Source organism: Vanacampus margaritifer, chromosome 16 (genome assembly GCF_051991255.1).
Source record: "Vanacampus margaritifer isolate UIUO_Vmar chromosome 16, RoL_Vmar_1.0, whole genome shotgun sequence".
NCBI classification, from domain to species: Eukaryota; Metazoa; Chordata; class Actinopteri; order Syngnathiformes; family Syngnathidae; genus Vanacampus; species Vanacampus margaritifer.
In genome coordinates, this window is record NC_135447.1 from 9,829,314 (window position 1) to 9,850,304 (window position 20,991).

Genomic DNA, 20,991 nt, shown 5'->3' on the forward strand with positions numbered 1-20,991 from the left:
CAATAAGAAAATATAATCTTAAAAAAATGCCAATCTTGTTCCGTAAATGCTTTCCAAGAGACACTCCCCCATTGGTTGTATAGTACGTCATGCAGTCAGTGCAATGCTGTATTCACTCACTGGCTAGTAAATCTCGCCTCAGCATCATCCGCGCCAGACTCCTCATTCCTAGCCCTCTCCATGACCTTCATCGAGACTGTTTAGCTTCATGCTGAGGTTGTTTTATTCTCTGGAGCTTCGCAGATGAAAGCGGACACCCGCGCTGCATAGCGGCGTCACTGCGGCTGCTCTTGTGAGCCTTGCTTTTCTCCTGCGTCCATGGCCAAAACAGTAACATCGTCCGACACAGTGGCAGCAGGTAAATATTTTCATACCATTTAGTTTTTTGATGTTTTCATGAGGCTTTATTTCACCCTTAAATAACGTCACTTTTTTCTTTTAACTGAGCGGTGTGCTCGATGCAAACAATAGTATGTGCGCATGATGATGCAGCATGGATATGCTTCATTTTCTTGCAAACATATCCAAATTGTACATACATTAAAATCGACGTCCTCGTGTTTCCTGTAAATTGTTTAATTGTGCTTCCGGCAGGGGTAGGCTTGTTGGATGTTTAAAGACAAAACGTAAATCGACGTTGTTATTGTAATGACGTCACTCTGTCGCCGAAGAGCTCTGATGGGTGTTGAGTGCATTGACATGGCTCTCTAGAGATTAGAATATTATTTTTACGAGCATCCTCCCGCGCCACTGATGAAGATGCTGATGCTGATGATGATGGTAAAAGTTGAAGTCATTGTTAGGCCCTCTACACCCTAAAAGGAGAAGTATCAGCAGGTCAGTAATCACATTTTCAGTAGTTATGTCAATGACTGCTCCAATGCTGCTCTCATGTCACACTCAGGTTCACTTCTCATTGGAGACACATAGGTTAAAACTGAACTGCGACTTTAAGATGCTATTACTAAACGGTCTTTTATAATGATACTGAAACGAAATTAAGGCAACAACCAAGGCAAAACTTAATTATTTGTATTTTTATGATTTCAAAATACTAGATAATGGAGGATATCAAATATGTTATATATATTTCAGCATGATAAAATGAAGCGAAAAATATGCTGCAATTCACAAAACTAAATATTTTCTCAGAAGCTGCTGAGATTAAAAATAAAGATTGCTTCACAGAAGAAAAGATTGTGTCATTTCGTAGAAAAGTAAAAAAAAAAAAAAAAGTGATCACTCGGCACAGAGTTGTATTGAGTCATTTGTGTGGTCTAGCTTCATGCACTGTAATAGTGAGCATCTTAATATTCTTGCCACACTTAAAAGTTAAGATCATTTATTATTTTTATGCCTATACATACGTATATTGAGAAGTTGTGAGTACCTTTGCCAACTTTGGTGTGGCATAATGAAAATGTTTGTAAATGTAAAATCAGAATTGTGGATTCATATCTTGTGTTTCAGTCGAAAAGATGACGCCTCCAACTGTCCCGCTACTTCCCGACAAGAGAAGTGGAACAAACAGTCACAGCTCTCCGGCCAGAATAAAAAAAACAAGTGAGTAATCCAAATTAACACCGATGGTGTTGAGACCAAAACAAATGTCTGATCTCTTTTTCCATGTTAGTGATTACAGCTGCAACTAACACAGAGAAGAAGCCTCTGTTGAATGGACATGCCTCACCTTCACACTTAATTGCAAACATCAGCACCAATCATGCCGGCAAACCAAGTAAGTGTGACGCTTAAGTGTCACATTCTTCTTTCGTTTAATTAGCCTGTATTGATCTTGCCCTGATGTCTTTAACCTCCAGTTGTGGAGGGTGTTTTGAAGACGGATGACAGGATGCGTTTAGCCAAAGAGAGACGGGAGGAGAGGGACAGAAGCCTTGGTAAGGCAACACAAAAGCCACACCGTATAACCTTTTCTCAGTCTTTCTCAAATGGTTTTAAGATTCCTATTCTGACATTTACACCCCCCACTGCCTTTGCTTTGCCAGTAGAACATTTATTCTGAGCTCACTGGCTCGCTGACATGATGAGGTGTGTCAGAGCAGAGAATGTTGACCTCCGCGTATAGAGAAGCCCACAGAAATGGGTCTCCTGACAGATAGCGCTGCAGCTCCATCCTCATGACAATAGTCATTTCCTTCAGAAATTATGTGTTAATGCTGAGCCGAAATGACTTAAGACATTTTTATTAAGGAATATTAAGTTGCAAATGGTGCTTGTGGTTTATGTCCAGAACTCTTACAAAAGGTGACAAGTAGCAAAGGTCACCAGTAACCTAGTTTATTATGATGATTATGATTATTTTTATACATATAACACATTTGTGTTTCATCTCCTTCAGCGGCACGGGAGCAGCTGATCAGGGAGAAGGAGCGTCGATCTCAGCTGCAGTACGAGCGCACGGTGGAGGAGCGCTGGAAGCGGATGGAGGAGCAGAGGCACAAGGAGGAGCAGCGTCGGGCTGCGGTGGAGGAGAAGCGAAGACTGCAACTGGAGGAGGAGAGGGTCAGCCGAATCCAGATCAGCCATAAAAAAAAAAATATATATATATATATATTTATTTTACAATGTTAGGGGTCAAATTTACCCCAAAGCAGAGTTGCCAATTGCAACATTACGATGAACAAGTGGTAGGTAGACAAAAACAATTCCGCTATGGTGCATTTAGGAGCGGCTGGAGGCCCTGATGAGACGCTCTCTGGAGCGCAGCCTCACCCTGGAGAACAGAAACAAACGCTGGAGCAGATTCTCTGTTGGAGCAGGTGAGAACGTATTCGTCTGCACTGGTTGTGGGAGTAACACTAAACTTAAACAGGAGAACATTGTCATTATAATATGCATTCAAATGTGTATGCAACACAGAATCTAATCAAAACCAATACAAAAGCAGTATAAAGAATTCTGGATGACATTAAATAGAGCATAGATCTTTGCCAAGGTAAAAAAAAATAAAAATCTAATGTCCGTCTGAATTATTCTATTAACATGACATGCTGGACGATGCTGTTCCACTCCAGTCCTTTTAACAATTCCCATTCAATCTCTTATTGATTCTCATTGGGTGAGGGAATGAAATACCACAAATTGGATTAACTGTTTAATATCTTGAACTTTGAGCATATTCTGTAATTTATCTTTAGGAGGAAAAGAAGAAGTAGACAACTTTTTTTCAATGTAGACCAATAGACCAAAAAGCTATTTTTAGGTCAACGTTGAATCATTCAGAAATAACAGAAATAATCAGGTATCATCTTGAGTTATTTAGCTGCACTGAGCGAAAGGGGGGGTGAATAATTTCGCACGTCCTACCTTCCTGTGTTTTATTTGAAAAATAAAAAATAAATAAATGTTGTACTACTTCATGATTGTGTTGATCCCCCCCACCCCCCCAAAAAAATAAATATATATATTTTTTATCTTTGTTTGAAGCCTGAAAATTGAAATGAAAATTTAAAAAACTTCAAGGATGCTAATACTTTCGCAAGGCACTATTTATAATGCCTTGCAATTTGCAATATTTGCTCCAATTAGGTACAAAAGGCAGCATAGCATGTTGAATGAATCATTTGGATGAATACTGATTATTTTTTAAAGGCAGAATTTTTCATAAAGCTCTTGTATTGGGTCTCATTAGATGTCATAAATATCTAAGATGCCTGGTGAGTCTTATGAGTTGTACATTTTTAGTGACAGCTTTTCTCTTGGCTTGATGACTGCTGACAGCTTGGCTTGTCAGAACAAAACTGCATGAGTCGAAATGAGTGTTCCTTGATTCCCTTAAAGACCGGATGGTGTTACATATCTGCACTGGCATCTGTGTAGTGCCAATATACCAAAATGTTAAGTACAAAACTGTGCCATAGTGTTTGCGCAAACACAACCTAACACAGCTTCAAATTAAAGTATGCCAAAGTGTCCTTGCAGGTATCTAAACTCACATCTCTGTCTCAAAGGCTAGACAAGCCTCAAACGAAATGTTCGTAATGCTCTGCTCTGCTCCACCTGCTGACTTTAGGTGACACTGAGAATGCATCGCTCGCTTTCTCTGCTGCCTCCGCCCTTTCCCATGGCCTTGCCTCCCCTCTTCCTGCTGTCAGCGAATCTGGTAATGTTTAGCTCTCCCCAGCCCCCTCCACTCCCAAATAAATGTATATCCCCATGCAACAGTTATAATTTTGTACCTGCATATGTTTGCCTTTGGGTGGGATTTGAATGCCCCATCAACAAAGGCAAACCACTGTTATGCCTGCATGGTGTGTGTGTTTTTAGTTAGGAATGAAGCCATTTTAGATGTCTGATTGATTGGGCATAATACTTGTATTTAGCTAAAAAAGTTTTTTTTTTTGTGGGTGCTTTGTATTTCTTAGATTGCAAACAGAACAGAAAAGAGTATTATGGGTTGAAAGATTCTCGAAGAGGAAGCCATTCTTAAAAAATGAATACATCAAAAAGAGTACGAGTTAAGCAGTAAAATCCACCCGTTTTTAACCATCACAGGGAGCGGCCATTTTGCCAGACGTGACAAGCGCTTGACTTGAACTTGACTGCCAGACGTTTTCAGAAAAGGGATGCCGTGGGTGCCAGCCGATTTTAAGCATTTTGACTGATCTTTCAAGGTCCATAGAAAATTATGTGTTTGGACTATGGAAACACACATACTGCCAAAACAAGATTGGACTCTCATCTTCCATCAGAAAAAAAAAAGTTGGTTTCTACCTTATTCCGTTTTTGAGTAATCAACAATAGAAAATGGTTAGTTTCACCTGTTTTGAAAAAAAAAACGTCTTTTAACGTCTTTGGCACTCCTCCATAGGATTTTACGAAACGTTATTTAACGTTTTTGGCAGTCAAAGAGTTATTGTCGTCTGACAATGACATCACAGTTGTTCAGGGCTTGGTAATGACCAATCACGGCTTAGATTCAGAAAACAGATGAGTTGTGATTGGTAGTTACCTCAGCCCTGAGTAACTGTCATTTTCAATCGACAGCAAGTGGCAAAATGGCCGCCCCCTGACATAGAACAAAGCTTTTGCTGCTTAATTCATGTTCCAGAAACGCAATATTAATCAGAATGCCACGTTTAGACTAGTGGGTGTGCATAAAATGTTATTGTAAAGAAATATTTTGCGTTGACTTCCCCTATAAAACCAGACTAAACCAAAACAATAGTCTAAATTGCTCTCTTTATAATGGTTCATTTCTGGAACGTGGATTTAAAGAAATAAATTATCTTATGGACTATAGGTACTGGAATACCAACCTCTCAATTATAAACAGCACAGAAGACCACATCAATTTTCTCCCACCATTTCTAGTGTGCTATGATTTCCTAAAATCAGATAAATGGCCTTTTGATGAGCAGATTAATTGCACGTGACCTAGAACATGCACCAAAATAGACATGACTGCACTTTTTTAGAGATTACGCTTCACAGATGGTGACAGATGGAGTCAGAGGTCATGTGGGACGGCAAGAAAACAGTTTGTAGTTGTACTGAGGCTGTTGAAGTGTGGGTTTCAATATCATGGCGTGTCAGTGATAGACAGTACAATGTGTTTTGCACTCAATTGGATATACATGAGTGAAATTAGACATGCAGATGCTTTATAAATTAGTACTAAAATATCCAAATGTTGATGACTTTGCTTCTGCAAGTGAGTGTAAACATGACTCCGTTAGCTTCACACACCTCAAAACCCACCGCTAGCTACTCCTGAACTAACATCCATCTGCTGTCATTTGATTTCATAAGCATCCTTTTTATCGCCACGCAGCGCCCTGCAGCCCTCGCAGGTCACCTTTGTACAACTCACGGAGCCCCGCCGATCCCCACAGAAGCGGACTATTGGAAGGCTCTCGGTCCACTCCCAACACCCCAAAGGTCAGGCAGGTCACAGGCTGATATTCGGTTTCTCTTCATGTAACCTCTGTGAGAAAAAAAACGTTAAATGCTGTGCTCTATGTTGCTCTCAGAAAGAGCGCCTGCAAAGGGAGAGAACTGCCTCCCCAGGTGGACAATATACAAAGAGATCTGAATCTCCCGCTAATGTCACCAAACTGATGACACCTCCGACGATCTCGAGGTGAAATCATTTTTCTAGTGTTAAAATGTCAAAAAAAAGCCACGTTTGTGCAAAACTGAATTTCTTTCTCTCTGATTTTGTCAAATGCAGACTGGCTTCTAAGACACATTTGCCGTCTCCCTGCAATGTCCTTGAGTACAACTCTCCCAGCAAACCTCGGCCTTCCAATGATAAGAAAGCACACAAGAGTGAGGTGGTGGGAAAAAATAACCCCCATATTTACAATGCAGCTGATGTATGTAAAGACAGATCATCTGAAGCTGTGAAAGGTGACGCACCGGAGAATAAAGAGAATCCTTTTGAGAAGAAAGCAGAACATATCACTCAAAATAGAGAGAGGAAAAGAGGTAGATTTCTAATAACACTGTTAACTAGCGTAGAGTAAGTTTTGTTTTTTCAAAGCCTTTTTGATGCATGTGTTCAACAGAATCATCACCATGCACGGTCACAGGGAAGGCAGCAGCTGGGATAACCAATGCAGAAGAGGCCAGCAGGTTGCTAGCAGAGCGTCGACGCCAGGCTCGGGCACAGAAAGAACTGGAGAACAAAAAACGAGAGCAAATGGATGAAGAAAGGTGGGGCTGGAAATTCATTGGTTTAATTAACGGAAGAATGGATTGAATTTGTAAGTGCAAATGATGTGCCATGTTGCCAGGCTCAGTGAAAAACAGCAGATCAGACTACTTGCACAAGAGCAAAAGCAGCAAAAGGCTAAGGACTGTGGGGAAAATGGCACCGTTTCTAACATGGGAACACAACAAGAAGACAAACAGCATGATGTGCTGGAGCAGGATCTAATGGGCAGAGAGGTAAGAGATCATTGTACATTATGCTGGACGACTGCTGTTCTAATGGACCGTATTCACCAAAATGTAACAAAAAAATTGTGTTGTAAAGAGTTCTTATAAAGCAGTCCTGTAAGCATTTGTAGTTGCAAATACATTTTAAATAATTCTATAAAATAATTATTTTCAAATATAGACCTATACTGTATATCCCAAAATAGCATTCCCCCCCCTTTAAATTGCATGAAATTAATGGCAATTATGCAATATCCCATCTCTTTACAAACAGCAAATAAGCAGCATAGTAAAGCTTATTTGGATACGAGTGTTCTCATGAATGGCAAAAATCACCTAAAAATGCCAAATAACTACAGCATTTCAATCCAAATATGTCAGTAGGCTCATCGTGTCTAGTTTGCGCTGTCCAAAAATCTTCTTCTTAATATTTTCAGAGAGAAAAAGCTCAAATTCAAGCACATGAGGAAGCGCTGCGTCAGCGTCAAGACCGAGAACAACAGGAAGTGGAGGAGAGGCAGCTGAGAAAGAAGGTTGCTGTCATTTTTGTTTGCTGTGCTTAATTCCAAACGCATATTTACAGGTTGATGCCTTTTTGCAGAGAATTGAGGAGATCATGAAGAGAACGAGGAAAGGGGAAGTTGACATGAAGGTACTGTAAGAGATTTCCTCTCATACAGTCGCCCTGCTGCCTTCAAACGCCTGCTGATGTCAAAATGTTGTCATTTTTCTTGTTTTTTTAAAAACTTTAATTTATTGAATTTTCTATTTATTGTGTATTTATTAAATTCTATGATGGTACTTTGATTTTGCGTCCTATTCGTCACAAATTGATTTGTTGTTGATTTCATCGTTGTTGTTTTTGCATTGAATCTGAAGGATGAACAGGTGGAGACCAGGTCACCACCAGGTTAGTATTGATTTAGTTACTATGCAAATAATTTTGTCTGCTTCGGTCACTTCTTTTGTATGCCTTGCAGCTGCATGCATGGCAGATATATAATGCTACCAGCTGGCCCATTTTAAAACAATATACTTTTTCAAAGTCGATTTTGTTTTCTGCTTTGTTTGTTAGTTTGCAGGAACATGCAAAAACTGCCCGAGTGATTTTCAGAAAACTGGTGCGGGTGTGCATGAGCTAAGAAAAAAGGTATTAAAACACTGCAAAATTTGTTTTTACATTTTCATTTATAAGTGAGCAATGCATGAGGAATCGAACAAAATTCAGGGATAAGCTTCAAGTGAGCATAAAGGTTTACAATTTGGTGCTGATCCGATTTAGGTGTATGGCTTTGGCAGAGGTTTGCACTCAGTGAGTGCCATTGAGTATTATTTTTTTATTTTCTTATGGTCTTTAATCAGTCAAACGTATGCCTTGGCTAAGATTGGATGGCTGAATCTTATTGTCTACAATACACAAGAAGCTGTGTCTTTGTTCTAATGTTAGCACCCACAGTTAAATCTAGTTGCAGGGATGGGCTACTGGGCTAAATGCTGGGAGATGTCATTTAATGAAGTGATGCACCACGGGAGATGGCTTTAAATGAACGTGCCCTTGAGATTATCTTAATAGTTCTGTCACAGCTCGAAAATGAGTGTTCTGAACTCTGTTAAAGATTACGAATTTTCAGTTTCTTCAGTACTGTATTTAATCAAATACCACGATTCTTATTATTATTATTGATAAATGATTTATTTTATTTTTTTAAACATTAGGTGATTTATTTTTTATTTTTTTACCAATTTCCATTGGGTTGGTTGGTCTGAAGTCAAGCCCATTCAGGATTCTACACAGTAAATTTCGTAGAGTACATTTTACTCTAAAAAGACAAAATTTAGTCCCAGTCTAAACAGTTTAATTTACACTTGGAAGAGACTAAAATATTCAGAGTAAATGCATAATGTAAAAAGGCTACATTTGACTGTTTTGACTGGGACTATAGTCTTTTTCGAGTAAAATTTACTCTAAGAAATTGTCTATGTCCGTACAGATTAGGAGGTAAACAAGAATGACGGACTAAGCACTGACGGAAGTAAGTTTAAGTGCGTCAGTCTAATCGTCACTAACCGGGTCAAGTACTGACAAACCTCTCAGTCCGTCACTGACAGACGCCCGTTTTGTTGATTGACGAATGATGGACTGATGGAATGCCCACCTCTGTCTTTCGGCCCTAAAATAGTGCTGACAAAGTGATGACGGAAGCGGGGTTAAAATAAAATGACGGACTGACGATACAAGATACAAAATTCCCTATGAACCATCCCTTATCACCATTTACGGGAATAGACTCAAATCCAATGTAGTCGATGGATGCTGGACAGTTCAAATGAAGTGAAGCCCACTGTGATGTTTGTTACTCTCCACAGGGGAGGTAGTGACTGTTGAAAGTAAACCTCAGGAAGACTTTGTATGGTGTAAAGAGCAGGTCACAAGTAACATGGAAGGGAAGAAAGAAGCTGCAGCAGAAATGGACCATCAGAAGCATGTTGAAAAGTTAAGCAACGCTCAAGTGACGCCTGACAAGAGCCTGGACAACAGAGAAATGATAGCCGAGGACAAACTAAACAAGGAGGGTGCGGACGTTCCCCGACTGCTGGTGAGGGAAGTGCAGGTGAATGCAAACAATTTGAAAGACATGGAGCCGTTGTCAAAAGAGCCAACCAATGAGACAGGTGGCACGGTTAAGCAGAATGAGATGAATGGAGTAGTCAGGCGGGCAGAAAGTGTCCCTACGAGAGGTCATGTGACAGCCAAGGTAAGCAAACAGAAAGCGACGTCCTCGGCGGCGGGACATGAAGGACAGGGATCTCGACCACCGCCCGCCATTCATCTGGAGCCTTTGGAGGTGAAGAGGCCTTGTGATGAGGTCCAGTCCATGGACATCAGGTGAGCTACACAATGAGATCAAACTTTAATATTGAACTTAATTGTGTCAGGTCATGACATTCCGCATTGACACGATCACAACTCGACTGTTCAGAGGTTATTGTAAAAGTTCTTAGACTAGTAGTCAAACAGAACAGTCCAGTTGCGCTCAATCCAATGCCTCGAGAATCCAACCTGCTAATTTTGTGATTACATTGCAGCCCAGCTTCAAAGGAGGAATTAATTTCCATCCCAGAATTCTCTCCAGTTAATGAAATTCAGCATTGCGGCATAAGTAACAGCAGGGCCCTTCAGGACCTGATGGACCTGACAGGCAGCATCACTTGCTCGAAAAGGACCTCCGAAGGCAACGTCGGCGACTGCAACAGAAATCTGATCCAGGGGGTCGTCAGCCCCGTGTCGGACTCTAAGGTCATCGGGATGTCACCTCCCTCCTCGAATCAACTTAATATCCATTAATGAAACCATCGTTTGCTCCCTTATGTACTAGACCTGGCATTTATAAAAAAAAAATACATTTATGGAAAAGAGCCATATGAACTGACAACTACTAAAACTGCACTTTGCAGTATTGGAACGTAGTAGTAATCATATATAGCAGATGCGGGTGTAGCCTATTGAAAATGAATGGAGTAGGGTTAGGCATTTGACTCAATTTCCTTCAATTCAATTTAAAAAAAATGTTACTCCTACTCAATTAAGTCATTTAAATCAACAGCAGCTCTACTGTTTCTACTCTACTGTTCATTTTAACCCCCCCCCCCCCAATTACAAATAATTAAATTAGTCAATTATCATACCCATCCCAAACAATAAAGTAAAAATCATTTGGGCTTTTGAATTTTGAAGAACTATCTCGAATGCCTTTGTCTCATGACAATTTCATGTTTGTCTTACTGAGACGTCATAACTGTATGTGATTGATGAAGACTGCTGAATAACGTGACGTTCGTTGCAACTTGGAAGGAAACTTGAACTGCCTATAATGTTTAGGATGCATGTAGTTTAGAAAATACACAGTAGAAATTGGAGTGTTAAAATGTTAGTGTTAAATGTTTCAGAGTTTATTTCAACCCACAAAGTGTATTTTTAACACTAAATTAAATTGAGGTCAGTGTTGGAGTTATTTGGCGGAGTTGATGTATTTAGTATTAAATCAACTGCGGAGATAAAAAAAAAAAAAAAAAAGTAATGTTGGCACAGTGTAAAATGGATCACAATTTAGAAAGTGTTTTTTTGTAGGGTGTGGAACTACACGAACCCATAAAAAGTGCTCAAATTAACTCTCTGGGAGTCATTTTAACACTTGACTTTTTTCTGTGAAAATACACAAAGAAGGAATTTATCACTATTGAGCTTAAAATTTTTTGCACAACTACTTCTGTTTTTGTTTTTATTTATCTAAATGTAGATTTACTATAGAGATTATACCGCAATTCTGTGCTACCACTGTTTGACTTGGTTATTAATCAAGTAGCTTTCTTGCACATGTATGTGTCCAACTTCCCACTATGGCCTGCAAAGACTTTTTAAATTGTCTTATATAGAGCAAGCATTTTAATTTGCTGCGTATATAGTTTGGATCAACAAACACGGTTGGAATTAGCTTGATTTATTTTCAAGATTGTATTTAAAGAAGTATTTGATTTGCACACATTATATTAGGACTATATCAGTTCATATTTGACTTACAATGTCACTTTGAGTTGTGCATGATTATCATGGTCATAAATGATATGAAACAATAAAATGTTAAGAGATCAACAATGTTTTTATCGTTCATACATGTTTCGTCACTGTGGCTGCTCGGCGTATGTACTGTACGTTGGAGGCTTGGAACACATCAAAAGACTGTTCGTTCAAAAGACCGATGGAGTAGCCTAAATGGCAGAAATTATATTAATATTGGCGTTAGCATCATTGCAATAATATAAATCAATAATTACCTTTACGGTAGATGTTTTCTTACCACGGACAGAAAAATATGTAGCCTACTTGTATCCCTTTTGTTAGATTTTACAATGCAAGTGGATTCAGGATTGTTTTGTTCAGATTAAGCGATTAGTTTCACATGATTTGCGTAATATAGGTGTTATCAAGATGTTTTTCTTTCACAAGATGTTACAAGGTCAAGTATTCAGAACACTAATTGTATTATTGTTGTTAATAATGAGCATACGCCTTGTTCTTGTACTTTCCTATGTAATTGCTGAATCATAAATGTTGTAAAACCCAGACAGGTAGAACAGGTAATACAGTTTCAGTAAACTTTTTGATCCCTCACAACTTTTTAATCCTGTTCAGACCACCAGCACTAAGTGAGTAATAGACACACTATATAGCATATCTTAAAAAATATTATAATAATAATTAAAAGAAAAGAAAAAAAACTATGAGGATCCAACAAGACTCTATTTTCTATATTGCTTGTCCGTGTGTGAGCAGGAGCCTATCCCAGCTGACTTTTAGTGGGTCGCCATCCAGGTACAGGGCACATGATGGGGTATATACCACGGAGAAGGCAGGACTTCCGACTTCCTGCTTTTCACACTTCAGCTATGTTTCTGTTTTCTGTTTGCGACGTGTGGGCCGCGTTCCCGTCGACAGGTGCGAGTGTGAAGTGTGTCTGTCTCAGATGCCCAAAGCATTTCAGAGAGTTGAGATGCCCGGCGGGAGGGCGCGGTTGAGGGCTGCAAGGTTGAGGATGCAAGTGCTGGAACGCAGCCACCAGTGGCCGGAAACGACGCTGATGTGTGAAACCCGGAAGTCGGAAGTCCGTGGCATCTACCCCAGAGGCAAACAACCATTCACACTTTGTTTTGTTAGTTCACAACAGCAGCAAAGCTTTGGAAACACATTGTTTTGATATTACAGTATAGAAGCCCAAGTTTGTAAAGGTGACCGTTGTGTTTTGTGGGGGTTTTCCCCTTGTGCCAAGTTATCAAAATGGGTATTGTACATAGTACCAAAAAAATAGTCTGTAGTTTTTCTTTTTAAGTCAGCTAGTTCTCATTTTCTTCTTATTATTATTATCGTTACTATTGTTATTATTATTTTGCACATTTAAAAGTAGCAGCTTGCTGTGATTCCTGTTCATTTGCTTTGATCGTACCTAAAATAAGGGAGTGCTTTTGGAAATCACTGCATTGGTTCCATACTGGCGTCTTGCCTTTTGCTACACACCAATCACGTCTTGAGCCCAAAGGAATTTAGTACTTGAACGAACGTCATTGGCTCAGAGAAAGTCATGTGACCAGCAGGCAGGAGCCCGTCATGTCTTCGTCACGTCGCTCGGGCTTCAATTCCATTCGATTATTTCTTGCCCGACGAGTCGACGAAAGGGAACAGCTGAATTGATAGCAACCCGTGAAGCTAAGCGAAGTCTTCGACGATTGCACTTTGGTAAGCAGGCCAAAATTACTCACGATAGTCTTACGTGATCGTATTTTAGTAGAACTAAAGAAAGAGACCCGGGCAGTTGTCCAAACGTCGATATTGCAGCACGAGTCGCCATTTTGTGGCGTCTGCGCGTGGTTTTGCTTAGCTTAGCTTAGCTTAGCTTATTTTAGCATCGACATGATTACTGTCGTCACGAGCCTTTTTGTGCAGGTGAGCTAGCACAACACAAATGACGACACCAACTACATTAAACACTCTTTTTGTGATTTTTTATTTTTTTTTTACCCCCGTAAAAGTTATTGTTTTGTTTTGCATGAGCCGTGTTTTGACGTGATTTTTTTCAGGCCCTGGATTGAAATGGTCCATCTTTGCTCGTACCAAACGTTACCTCGCTGTATTACGGGGAAAAAAATACTCTTTTTGTCCCTAGAGTGCCGATACTAAAGAAGATGGTCCGACCACATTTTGGACCTCCGCGCATAAAGCCCAGGTATTGTACATTGATGATATTTTGTCGCACTAAGTATTATGTTATTAGTTCTAGTTGTATAATTTGAAATGATTTACTTCCTTTTTTCCATACAGCAGAGCTTATGGAGATGGTCATGGCAGTGGGACCAGAGATGGTAATTATTCCCCTAATTCAAAAACAAGAAGAGACACACATGACCACCCAGGAAAGCCCCACGTCAACTGGAGAGAGTCGAGGGGTCGAGGTCGCCCCCCACCCGACAGAAGAGCTCTACTGATGGAAGACCAACGAGAGCCACGTTTCAATAACTGGAGGGCACACAATCAGGATGCCTATCAATCATATCCTCCCAAAATGGAACTTCAGCACAGCCAGAGGAGACCACCTCCATCTAGACCAAACCGCTCCCCGAATCAGTCATCGTCCCGCAGTCCTCTACGGGGGTCCCCTGGTCATAGGGGGCCTCCTCCCCACGGCCACTCCTCAGCACACAGATCACCCTCCCCGAGACATTTCCGAGGCCATTCCAGCGACAAGAGGCCCGGCCCAGCACCACCCTTTCAGGGTTCTTTCAGGGGCCCCAAAAGAGAACCTGGTTTCCCCCACCAGGAGCAGAGGTATCGAGGCCCTCGTGGGGATGAGAGGCCATTTATGGAGTCTGGTCACGGCAAGAAGCGATGGAACGACGCCGGAGCGTTCTCTCATCCACATAATGGCCAACACGGGCCTCCGGGGCCTCAGCGGAGCCTGAGAGAGATGCATGGAAGAGGCTCGTTTCCAGAGAGGTACAGGATGGAAGCAGCTCTTGCAGCTGGTTAAAATGATAACAAAGAAGGCTGACCCTGATGCAGACCTCAGTTACATGGCTCATAATGCCCTATACCCTGAACCCTTTGAATAATTAATGGGTGGTGATAAGATCTGACGTAAATGTGCTTTCACCTGCCTTTGAGAAGAGTTTCTGTAATTGGTCTATAATTTATCATTGAAAATGATGAGATGCCACCTTCCTCCAGTTTCATTTTGTCGTGGCTTTGAGAAAGGGGCTGCTTAATATAGAAAGCTCCGCCACCCACTTAACATGGCAGGAGGATCTGATATTGTAATGATTTCTTCTGTCTGATGGATATGCAGGTGGTCATCTGAGCAAGACTCCAGAAGGCAGCGTGGTCCCATGGAGAGGCAGGGCGGCAGACCCCACAGCATGGAGAGTGCAAAAGAAGTCCCCCGCCTACCTCTTTTCAGACCCCCACCTTGGAAAGGAGGCCCGCCGCCATCGTCGTCCTTCCACAGGAGCCCCCAGGACAGGCAACTGATGGGTCCCCGCAAGAGGAGACTATCAGACGTCAGCATGTCCTCATCTAGCCCGACACAGGATCACAGTGGCCCTAAATATCCCAGGAGAGAGAGAATTCCCCTCCTCAGTATTCCCAGACCATTTGGTGGTAGACCTTTATCACTTAGGGATAAAAGTTTCATATTTAAAGGCAGACAAATGAGGTTTGAGTCTCCCATGAGACTCAAATTTCCTCCACCTTTCAAACCCAGGCCACATCAGGGTGACATTCCCCCTCGGGGACCTCCCAGCTCTGTTCTTGCTATCAGGAAGAAGCGCTTCCAGTCTAATCCCGTTCCCCTGAAAAGGCTGCAGGCAAGGGACGCAAGAGCTCAACAGTCCCCTGGCAGAGATGAAGAAGAAGCCAGCAGTTCCCTGCGAGAGACTAACACCAGAAAAGAACAGGTGGAGTCTCGTCGCTCCTTGAATACACACAGGTACGGTATTTTCCTTCTTGCACTCTTCGCAGGGGCTTGATGATGATTGGGAGGTCAAGAAAGAATGTTTTGATCGTGAGAACACATGCGAAAAATGGAGAAGACACGATGCACGTAATTCTGCGACTCAGATCCTCCCCCTCCTCCCCTCGTTTTCTACGCTCTACATATTCCATAAAGAGATGTTTATTCTGCCGTCCCGTGAAAACAAACGGCCTTCAAATCTGGCACAAACCATGTCAGTGCTGCTGAAGCCCCACCCTGTTCTGTCTGTTGTCTCGAGCAACAAAAGGAGTTGCCCTCATGTTGTAAAACCTTTTTTGGTCTCTTGAATCATACACAGCCGGAAGAAAGACCAAAGTCTTATTTTTGATGACATGACAAAAACAAAGCATGTTTAAGAAATACCCCAAAATACATGCTAGTGTGAGCTGAGCATCTGTTTTGTTTTATGCTGGGACGGAGGATTTAACTGGGGAATGAATAATTTCCAGTGAAGAGGAGTTTGTAACTAAAGGATGGAAATTCAGATTCTTCTGGATTCTTTACTCATCACTCATAAAGTGGCTAAAGAATTTTGTTTCTAGACATCGATTATATGTACCCATAGCCACTGAAGTTGAACGTGGCCACACACAGAAAGCGGGAAGCGCAAGAGGAAAATGGAGGAAAAACATGGTGGCACTCCTGATCTGGAGAAGAAATAGAAGACGCTGAGCCAAGTTTACTCCAATACTTTGAGGCTCTGAAGAGATCTACTTCTCTTATAGCCTTGCTACATCAGGTCTACGCCAGATCCATGCTGGAGGTCAACATTTTTTGTGCAGGTGGCGATGTAAACATTTTAAAAAAAGGCCGCTACTGAAAATGTAAATACTCAATAATGCTGCAGTGATGTGGGGCGTTTCACTTGTGAGAGTGATGTTAATACTCTTTGGTGGTCAACTGGGACAAAAAAGAACTTCAAGTTCAAAGCACTGTCTCCAAGATAAGACAAAGGCCAATTAACAGCAAGACTGAAATGATTCATTCAGCATCGCCAGACCAAATGCTGCATTAGCTGAAGACTGCGATGTCACCTTTATGTCCAACTAGTTCCTTATGCCACCTTGCTGTCTTTACAATATGAATCCATCTGGGCCTCTAATGACCTATACAAGCCCAAGAAGGCAAACCGAAAAAATGATCTTCATCCCTTGCACTTGTGATGTCTGTCAATGAAGAGGAGTCTGCTCGCCCTTTCGCTGCTCAAACCACCAAGTCCCATTTCGAACCCACGATCATGAGAATCATCTCTTTAAACCCCCAGCACAGCTGGATTTTGGACATCTCTCTCTGACCTTCACAACTCGGCGTCTTTCCATTCGGCTGATAAAATAGACCACGCGGCATCAGCCCGTAAACATCTTTGAGGAGCAGCGAGGCCAAATAAAGCACGGATAGGAAGCGGATTGAAGAGTTGTTGGTGCAATATTTTACGATACCCACCCGACCGGCCGCTTTAACGATCACTGGGTAACAGAAGAGAGCTCGGGTTGATTGCGAGTGCAAATATAGGAGTAAAGAAGCATGGAGATGCCGTGGTTTTGTAAGTATCACCGTGTGAAATCTGGCTTTACATGCTCATTTTCTTCCTGCAAAGCTATGCTGTTCATTACTGATTTTCCACAATTTGACATGGTCATCCTTTTTATGTGCATTGCTTTACTTGACAACGGTTCATCTCTCTTCAGATCTTCCCCCGTCGAGAAACGAGACCTTGTTGTTGTGTCTCACTGGGCAGCCGGCCCGAGCACATCCAAGGAAGACTCTCCTGCGAAAGACCGAAGCCCAAAGTCAAAAACTGGTAACTCCTATTCTTTCCCTATTGAAGGGGAAGTCAACCAATATGTAGCCCCACTTGTATAAACACGGTATTCTCATTAATATTGTGTTTGTGGAATATAAATTAAGCAGCAAAATCCACCTGTTTTTATCCATTTAAAGGACAGGGGCTGCCATTTTGCCACCTGCTTTCGACTGTAAGTGACATTGCTGTTATCAATGGATCATTGATAATGGATCATTCGCGGCTCAGCTTGCAAACTTCACATAACCAAATTCAGAAAACAGGTGAGGCGTGATTGATCATTACCTCAGCCCAGAGCAATTGTGATAAGATGATTTTAAGTTGACAGCAAGTGGCAAAATGGCCGCCCCCTGAAATGGATTAAAATGGGTGGATTTTGCTGCTTAATTCATATTCCACTACCCGTTTTAATCACAATGCCAATGTTTAAACAGGTGGTGGTGCATAGAACATATGACTTACCGGTAGTCCTCTTGGGACAATACAATGAGGTATGCATTTATTGTTTCCCAAAACTTTTTTTTTCAAATCACTTCGTAACCCGTTCTAGACACGTCCCTGAACAGCCGACCAGCAAAAGCTGATTCAAGGTCGTCATCGCCCGACAGAAAACGAGGATATCTAGAGAGAAGAACGTTCAGGTATCTATCCTGATAATCTAATAAAAACAAAGTAGTGCATATCCCATTACTTAGGTTGTGGGATTTGTTTTTCAGGCCAGTTAATTTAATGCCAGACAAGCCCTTCAGACGACCTGGACCCATGCAAGTGAGTGAAGACATTTAATGAAAAAAACTTTTCAGAACACCTGTGCTGCTCTTACACAAGTTTCATATGCATGGCTGTGGTGTTGTTTTGTACTTGTGAAACGGTGACCTATTGATCGTCTTCACTGTGACATTTCACAGAGACCGAAGTTTCCTGGCCCAAGGAGGCCTGGCCCTGAAATGTCTGGGAATTTTAGACGGCCACTCATGGTATGCAGAATTTTAAGATGTGATCAAAACATTCCCTTGGAAAGCTGTTTTTTTTTTAACCAGTTATTAACAATCTTTTTAACAGGAGAACTTGGTACCACGTCCTTTCCCAAACCAGAAGCCCGTGTTCCGAAAAAGTCACAGTATCATGTCCAAGTATCGCAACTTGAGAGTGATGCGACAACGCGCTCCTTACAACCGAGGACCCCACCCGCAACGCTGGTGACCACCTCAGGTATGCAGATGACTTCCATCTGCGCTGCCTTTTACAAGCAGTCAGTTTGAGGTAATCCCCTTAAGACTGCAGTGACTAAAACCTCTTTTTTTGCGCAGGTGCTGATACCGGAGACACTGGAAAAAGTCACCAATCAAGTTAACGTCAGTTAATACATTCGACTTATTTAAACAAAGCCTTGTAGAATATAGTGCTTTTTCCTCCGTAAGATTTTGTCATCTCAGAATTGTAATTACACACAAAATAACTCAGCTGTCAGATGTACAGGACTATCCTGCGGTCATTTTTTGTATTGTATAACCTGTCTTGTTTTGAGAAATTTAGGGTGTATTTCCCAGAAAAAATGTTTGTTAAAAGACACTTGGTTCCCTCTTGTAGATACAGTGCTCAACTTAAATGCATTAAGTTAGTTTCCATTCAGAATCAGTATTTTCTGTGCCATCCTGTAGTTTGTACTATAACTGTAATTCACCAAAAAACAAACCACTCTTTACTTCCATGCAGGGTGTACTCATGTTGAGCACCAAATGTGACCTTGTTCTTTTAAATTCACTCTTTTGGAGATCTTGAAATAAAATCTGGGCAAGCACAAAATCAGATCTGTGATGGATTTACTCGGATAATTATTCAGTTTTGAGTTCCTAACAAGGATGTTTTTTTTTCTCTCTTTTGTAAATAAAACTACTTGGAGCGTATACCGACCAATTCAAATGTTCAGCAAAAGTTTTTACACTTTAAAAAAAATAATTACTTCCTTCATATAACTGAACTTTGTAGCAAAAGTAATGCTTCCACTGAAAAGCCAGTCGTTGACAACAAAAACCTATCACGTGCATTCTGCATATCCACCTTTTACTTTTTAAAAAAAAAATAAAAAATTAAAGTTCCTTAATCAGAAATTTAATTTATTGTAAAACTTCCATAAACTATGACCAAATTCAATGACTACAACTAAATTATGGGACTTACAGGTAAAGTCAAGTTAAAATAAATAAATAATATCTTATATGTGGATCCAATAGTCTAAACACAGTATTCTGTATCCATTCCATTAAGCGCCTTTTGAGTGTCTAGAAAAGCGCTATATGAATCTGATGCATTATTATTATTCTGAATAATATTGCGTTTGTGGAATATGAATTCTTCTGCAAAATCCACTTGTTTCTATCCCTTTTGGAGGCGGCCATTTTGCCAATTGTGACCAAACACAGAAAAATTAGCCCTCAGGCACTGATGTCATATTCAGTTGACAGCAAGTAGCAAAATGGCCGCCCCCGAAGATGGCTCAAAACAGGTGGATTTTGCTGCTTGAATCACATTCCACAACCTCGTTCAGAATGTCGCGTTTAGACTTCTGTCTTGGTGTCCCATTTAAATGCTCACTTTTTACTGTCAGTCAAAAACTGAGATTGAACAATTCCTCCTTTTTCATGTAACCCAGTGCTGTCTCGTCCTTCCTAAACGCACTTGCCCTTCACTCTATGGCCCAGTGATATTAGTGAGCTGGGTGGCGCCCCTGAGCTAAACATAGCCCTCAACGCTGCACCCCTCATCAAAACACTGAGCAGGCCACAATGGCTGGTGTTGAGTTACCACAGACGCTGCTGTATCTCACTGGGGAGGATCGCTAAACACGGTAAGTGTGTGTACTCGGCCAGTACAGCAAATGACAATCAAACAAATAGGATTGCTATGTCTACTAATGATTGACATCTGTCATTGATTCATGTATGTATGCTTGCATGTATTGTTGATATTTTGTCTTTGTTATTGTTCAAACTGAAGTGAAACAATTTATGCAATATGCTGTATCACGAAATTGCCTTTACGAAGATGCATTAATCAGCGTTCTCCCTGTTTATTTTTGTCTTTGTAGTGTAGAAATGTACTGAAAATGTGTTTCAAATAAGTTTTAGCCTACTTTGAAAATACTTTGTGTCATTTGTATGATGCAGGGAAAAGCTACACCCACAATAAGCATTTCTGAGCATCATTGATATTTGTGATGCTTTTCATTTAATAAGATTGTTGAACATGTCACTCACTAATGTGGGCATGTGGCCATGGCTGGTGTCGCCGACATAGCATAAGATGAGGCCATGTCTTAAGAATGTGTGCTGGCCTGTTTTGGTCTTTAGTACATATTTAACCCAGCACACAAACGGTACAGAACTACCTATTGTTGTTAATGTTTTAAAGATAACTGTAAATTTGTAATGCATTTCATACAGGAAATAATGTGTTTTCTTCTCTTAATTTAATTGTATCATAATTAAATAATACACTCAGCTATTAGTTTTTTTTCCCTTCCTCACATGCCTGAGGGTTCTGCGTCGTATATTGTCTGAGATCTTGGCTCTTGTTCTTGAAATAAATATTCTATATTTTCTTTAAATGCAGTTGAACTCAAATGCTTTTTTTTTTTTTTTAAACTGCATTGCTTCCAGTGTAAATTGTTGATGGAAAGAAAAAAGATTCTGAGTGTGAATTCTTCAA

General features: G+C 40.9%; 2 protein-coding genes across 4 annotated transcripts; both read left to right on the forward strand.

Annotated features, from left to right (window-relative positions):
- Nucleotides 1-87: 87 nt before the first annotated feature.
- On the forward strand, nucleotides 88-11,551 carry map7d2a (MAP7 domain containing 2a). Of its 2 annotated transcripts, XM_077547419.1 has the most exons (17): nucleotides 88-358; nucleotides 1,471-1,563; nucleotides 1,634-1,738; nucleotides 1,821-1,898; nucleotides 2,360-2,523; nucleotides 2,687-2,780; nucleotides 4,034-4,123; nucleotides 5,795-5,901; nucleotides 5,994-6,103; nucleotides 6,194-6,450; nucleotides 6,531-6,678; nucleotides 6,759-6,912; nucleotides 7,341-7,436; nucleotides 7,505-7,555; nucleotides 7,783-7,813; nucleotides 9,271-9,790; nucleotides 9,991-11,551. In XM_077547419.1, the coding sequence occupies exons 1-17, from the start codon at nucleotides 319-321 to the stop codon at nucleotides 10,247-10,249; spliced, it is 2,397 nt and encodes a 798-aa protein (XP_077403545.1). In that variant the 5' UTR covers nucleotides 88-318; the 3' UTR covers nucleotides 10,250-11,551. The 2 variants fall into 2 exon arrangements, with proteins under 2 accessions (XP_077403545.1, XP_077403546.1); XM_077547420.1 differs by lacking the exon at nucleotides 4,034-4,123.
- A 1,493-nt stretch (nucleotides 11,552-13,044) lies between these two features.
- LOC144036385 (uncharacterized) lies at nucleotides 13,045-19,089 on the forward strand. 2 transcript variants are annotated; one of them, XM_077546978.1, is made up of 10 exons: nucleotides 13,045-13,192; nucleotides 13,620-13,679; nucleotides 13,775-14,446; nucleotides 14,796-15,434; nucleotides 17,168-17,280; nucleotides 17,834-17,924; nucleotides 18,000-18,051; nucleotides 18,192-18,260; nucleotides 18,346-18,495; nucleotides 18,594-19,089. In XM_077546978.1, exons 2-9 carry the CDS (start codon nucleotides 13,639-13,641, stop codon nucleotides 18,484-18,486), a joined length of 1,818 nt encoding a protein of 605 aa, XP_077403104.1. In that variant the 5' UTR covers nucleotides 13,045-13,192; nucleotides 13,620-13,638; the 3' UTR covers nucleotides 18,487-18,495; nucleotides 18,594-19,089. The 2 variants fall into 2 exon arrangements, with proteins under 2 accessions (XP_077403104.1, XP_077403105.1); XM_077546979.1 differs by having other exon boundaries at nucleotides 13,778-14,446.
- Nucleotides 19,090-20,991: the final 1,902 nt, after the last annotated feature.

What these genes read in the sequence shown, in the direction of transcription:
- map7d2a (XM_077547419.1), top strand. Translation starts at nt 319, where the DNA reads ATGGCCAAAACAGTAACATCGTCCGACACAGTGGCAGCAG. An exon ending in GTCCGACACAGTGGCAGCAG is followed by an intron (nt 359 to 1,470) that starts GTAAATATTTTC and finishes CTTGTGTTTCAG; the next exon opens with TCGAAAAGATGACGCCTCCA. An exon ending in AGGATCTAATGGGCAGAGAG is followed by an intron (nt 6,913 to 7,340) that starts GTAAGAGATCAT and finishes TAATATTTTCAG; the next exon opens with AGAGAAAAAGCTCAAATTCA.
- LOC144036385 (XM_077546978.1), top strand. Translation starts at nt 13,639, where the DNA reads ATGGTCCGACCACATTTTGGACCTCCGCGCATAAAGCCCAG. An exon ending in GACGACCTGGACCCATGCAA is followed by an intron (nt 18,052 to 18,191) that starts GTGAGTGAAGAC and finishes GACATTTCACAG; the next exon opens with AGACCGAAGTTTCCTGGCCC. An exon ending in ATTTTAGACGGCCACTCATG is followed by an intron (nt 18,261 to 18,345) that starts GTATGCAGAATT and finishes TCTTTTTAACAG; the next exon opens with GAGAACTTGGTACCACGTCC.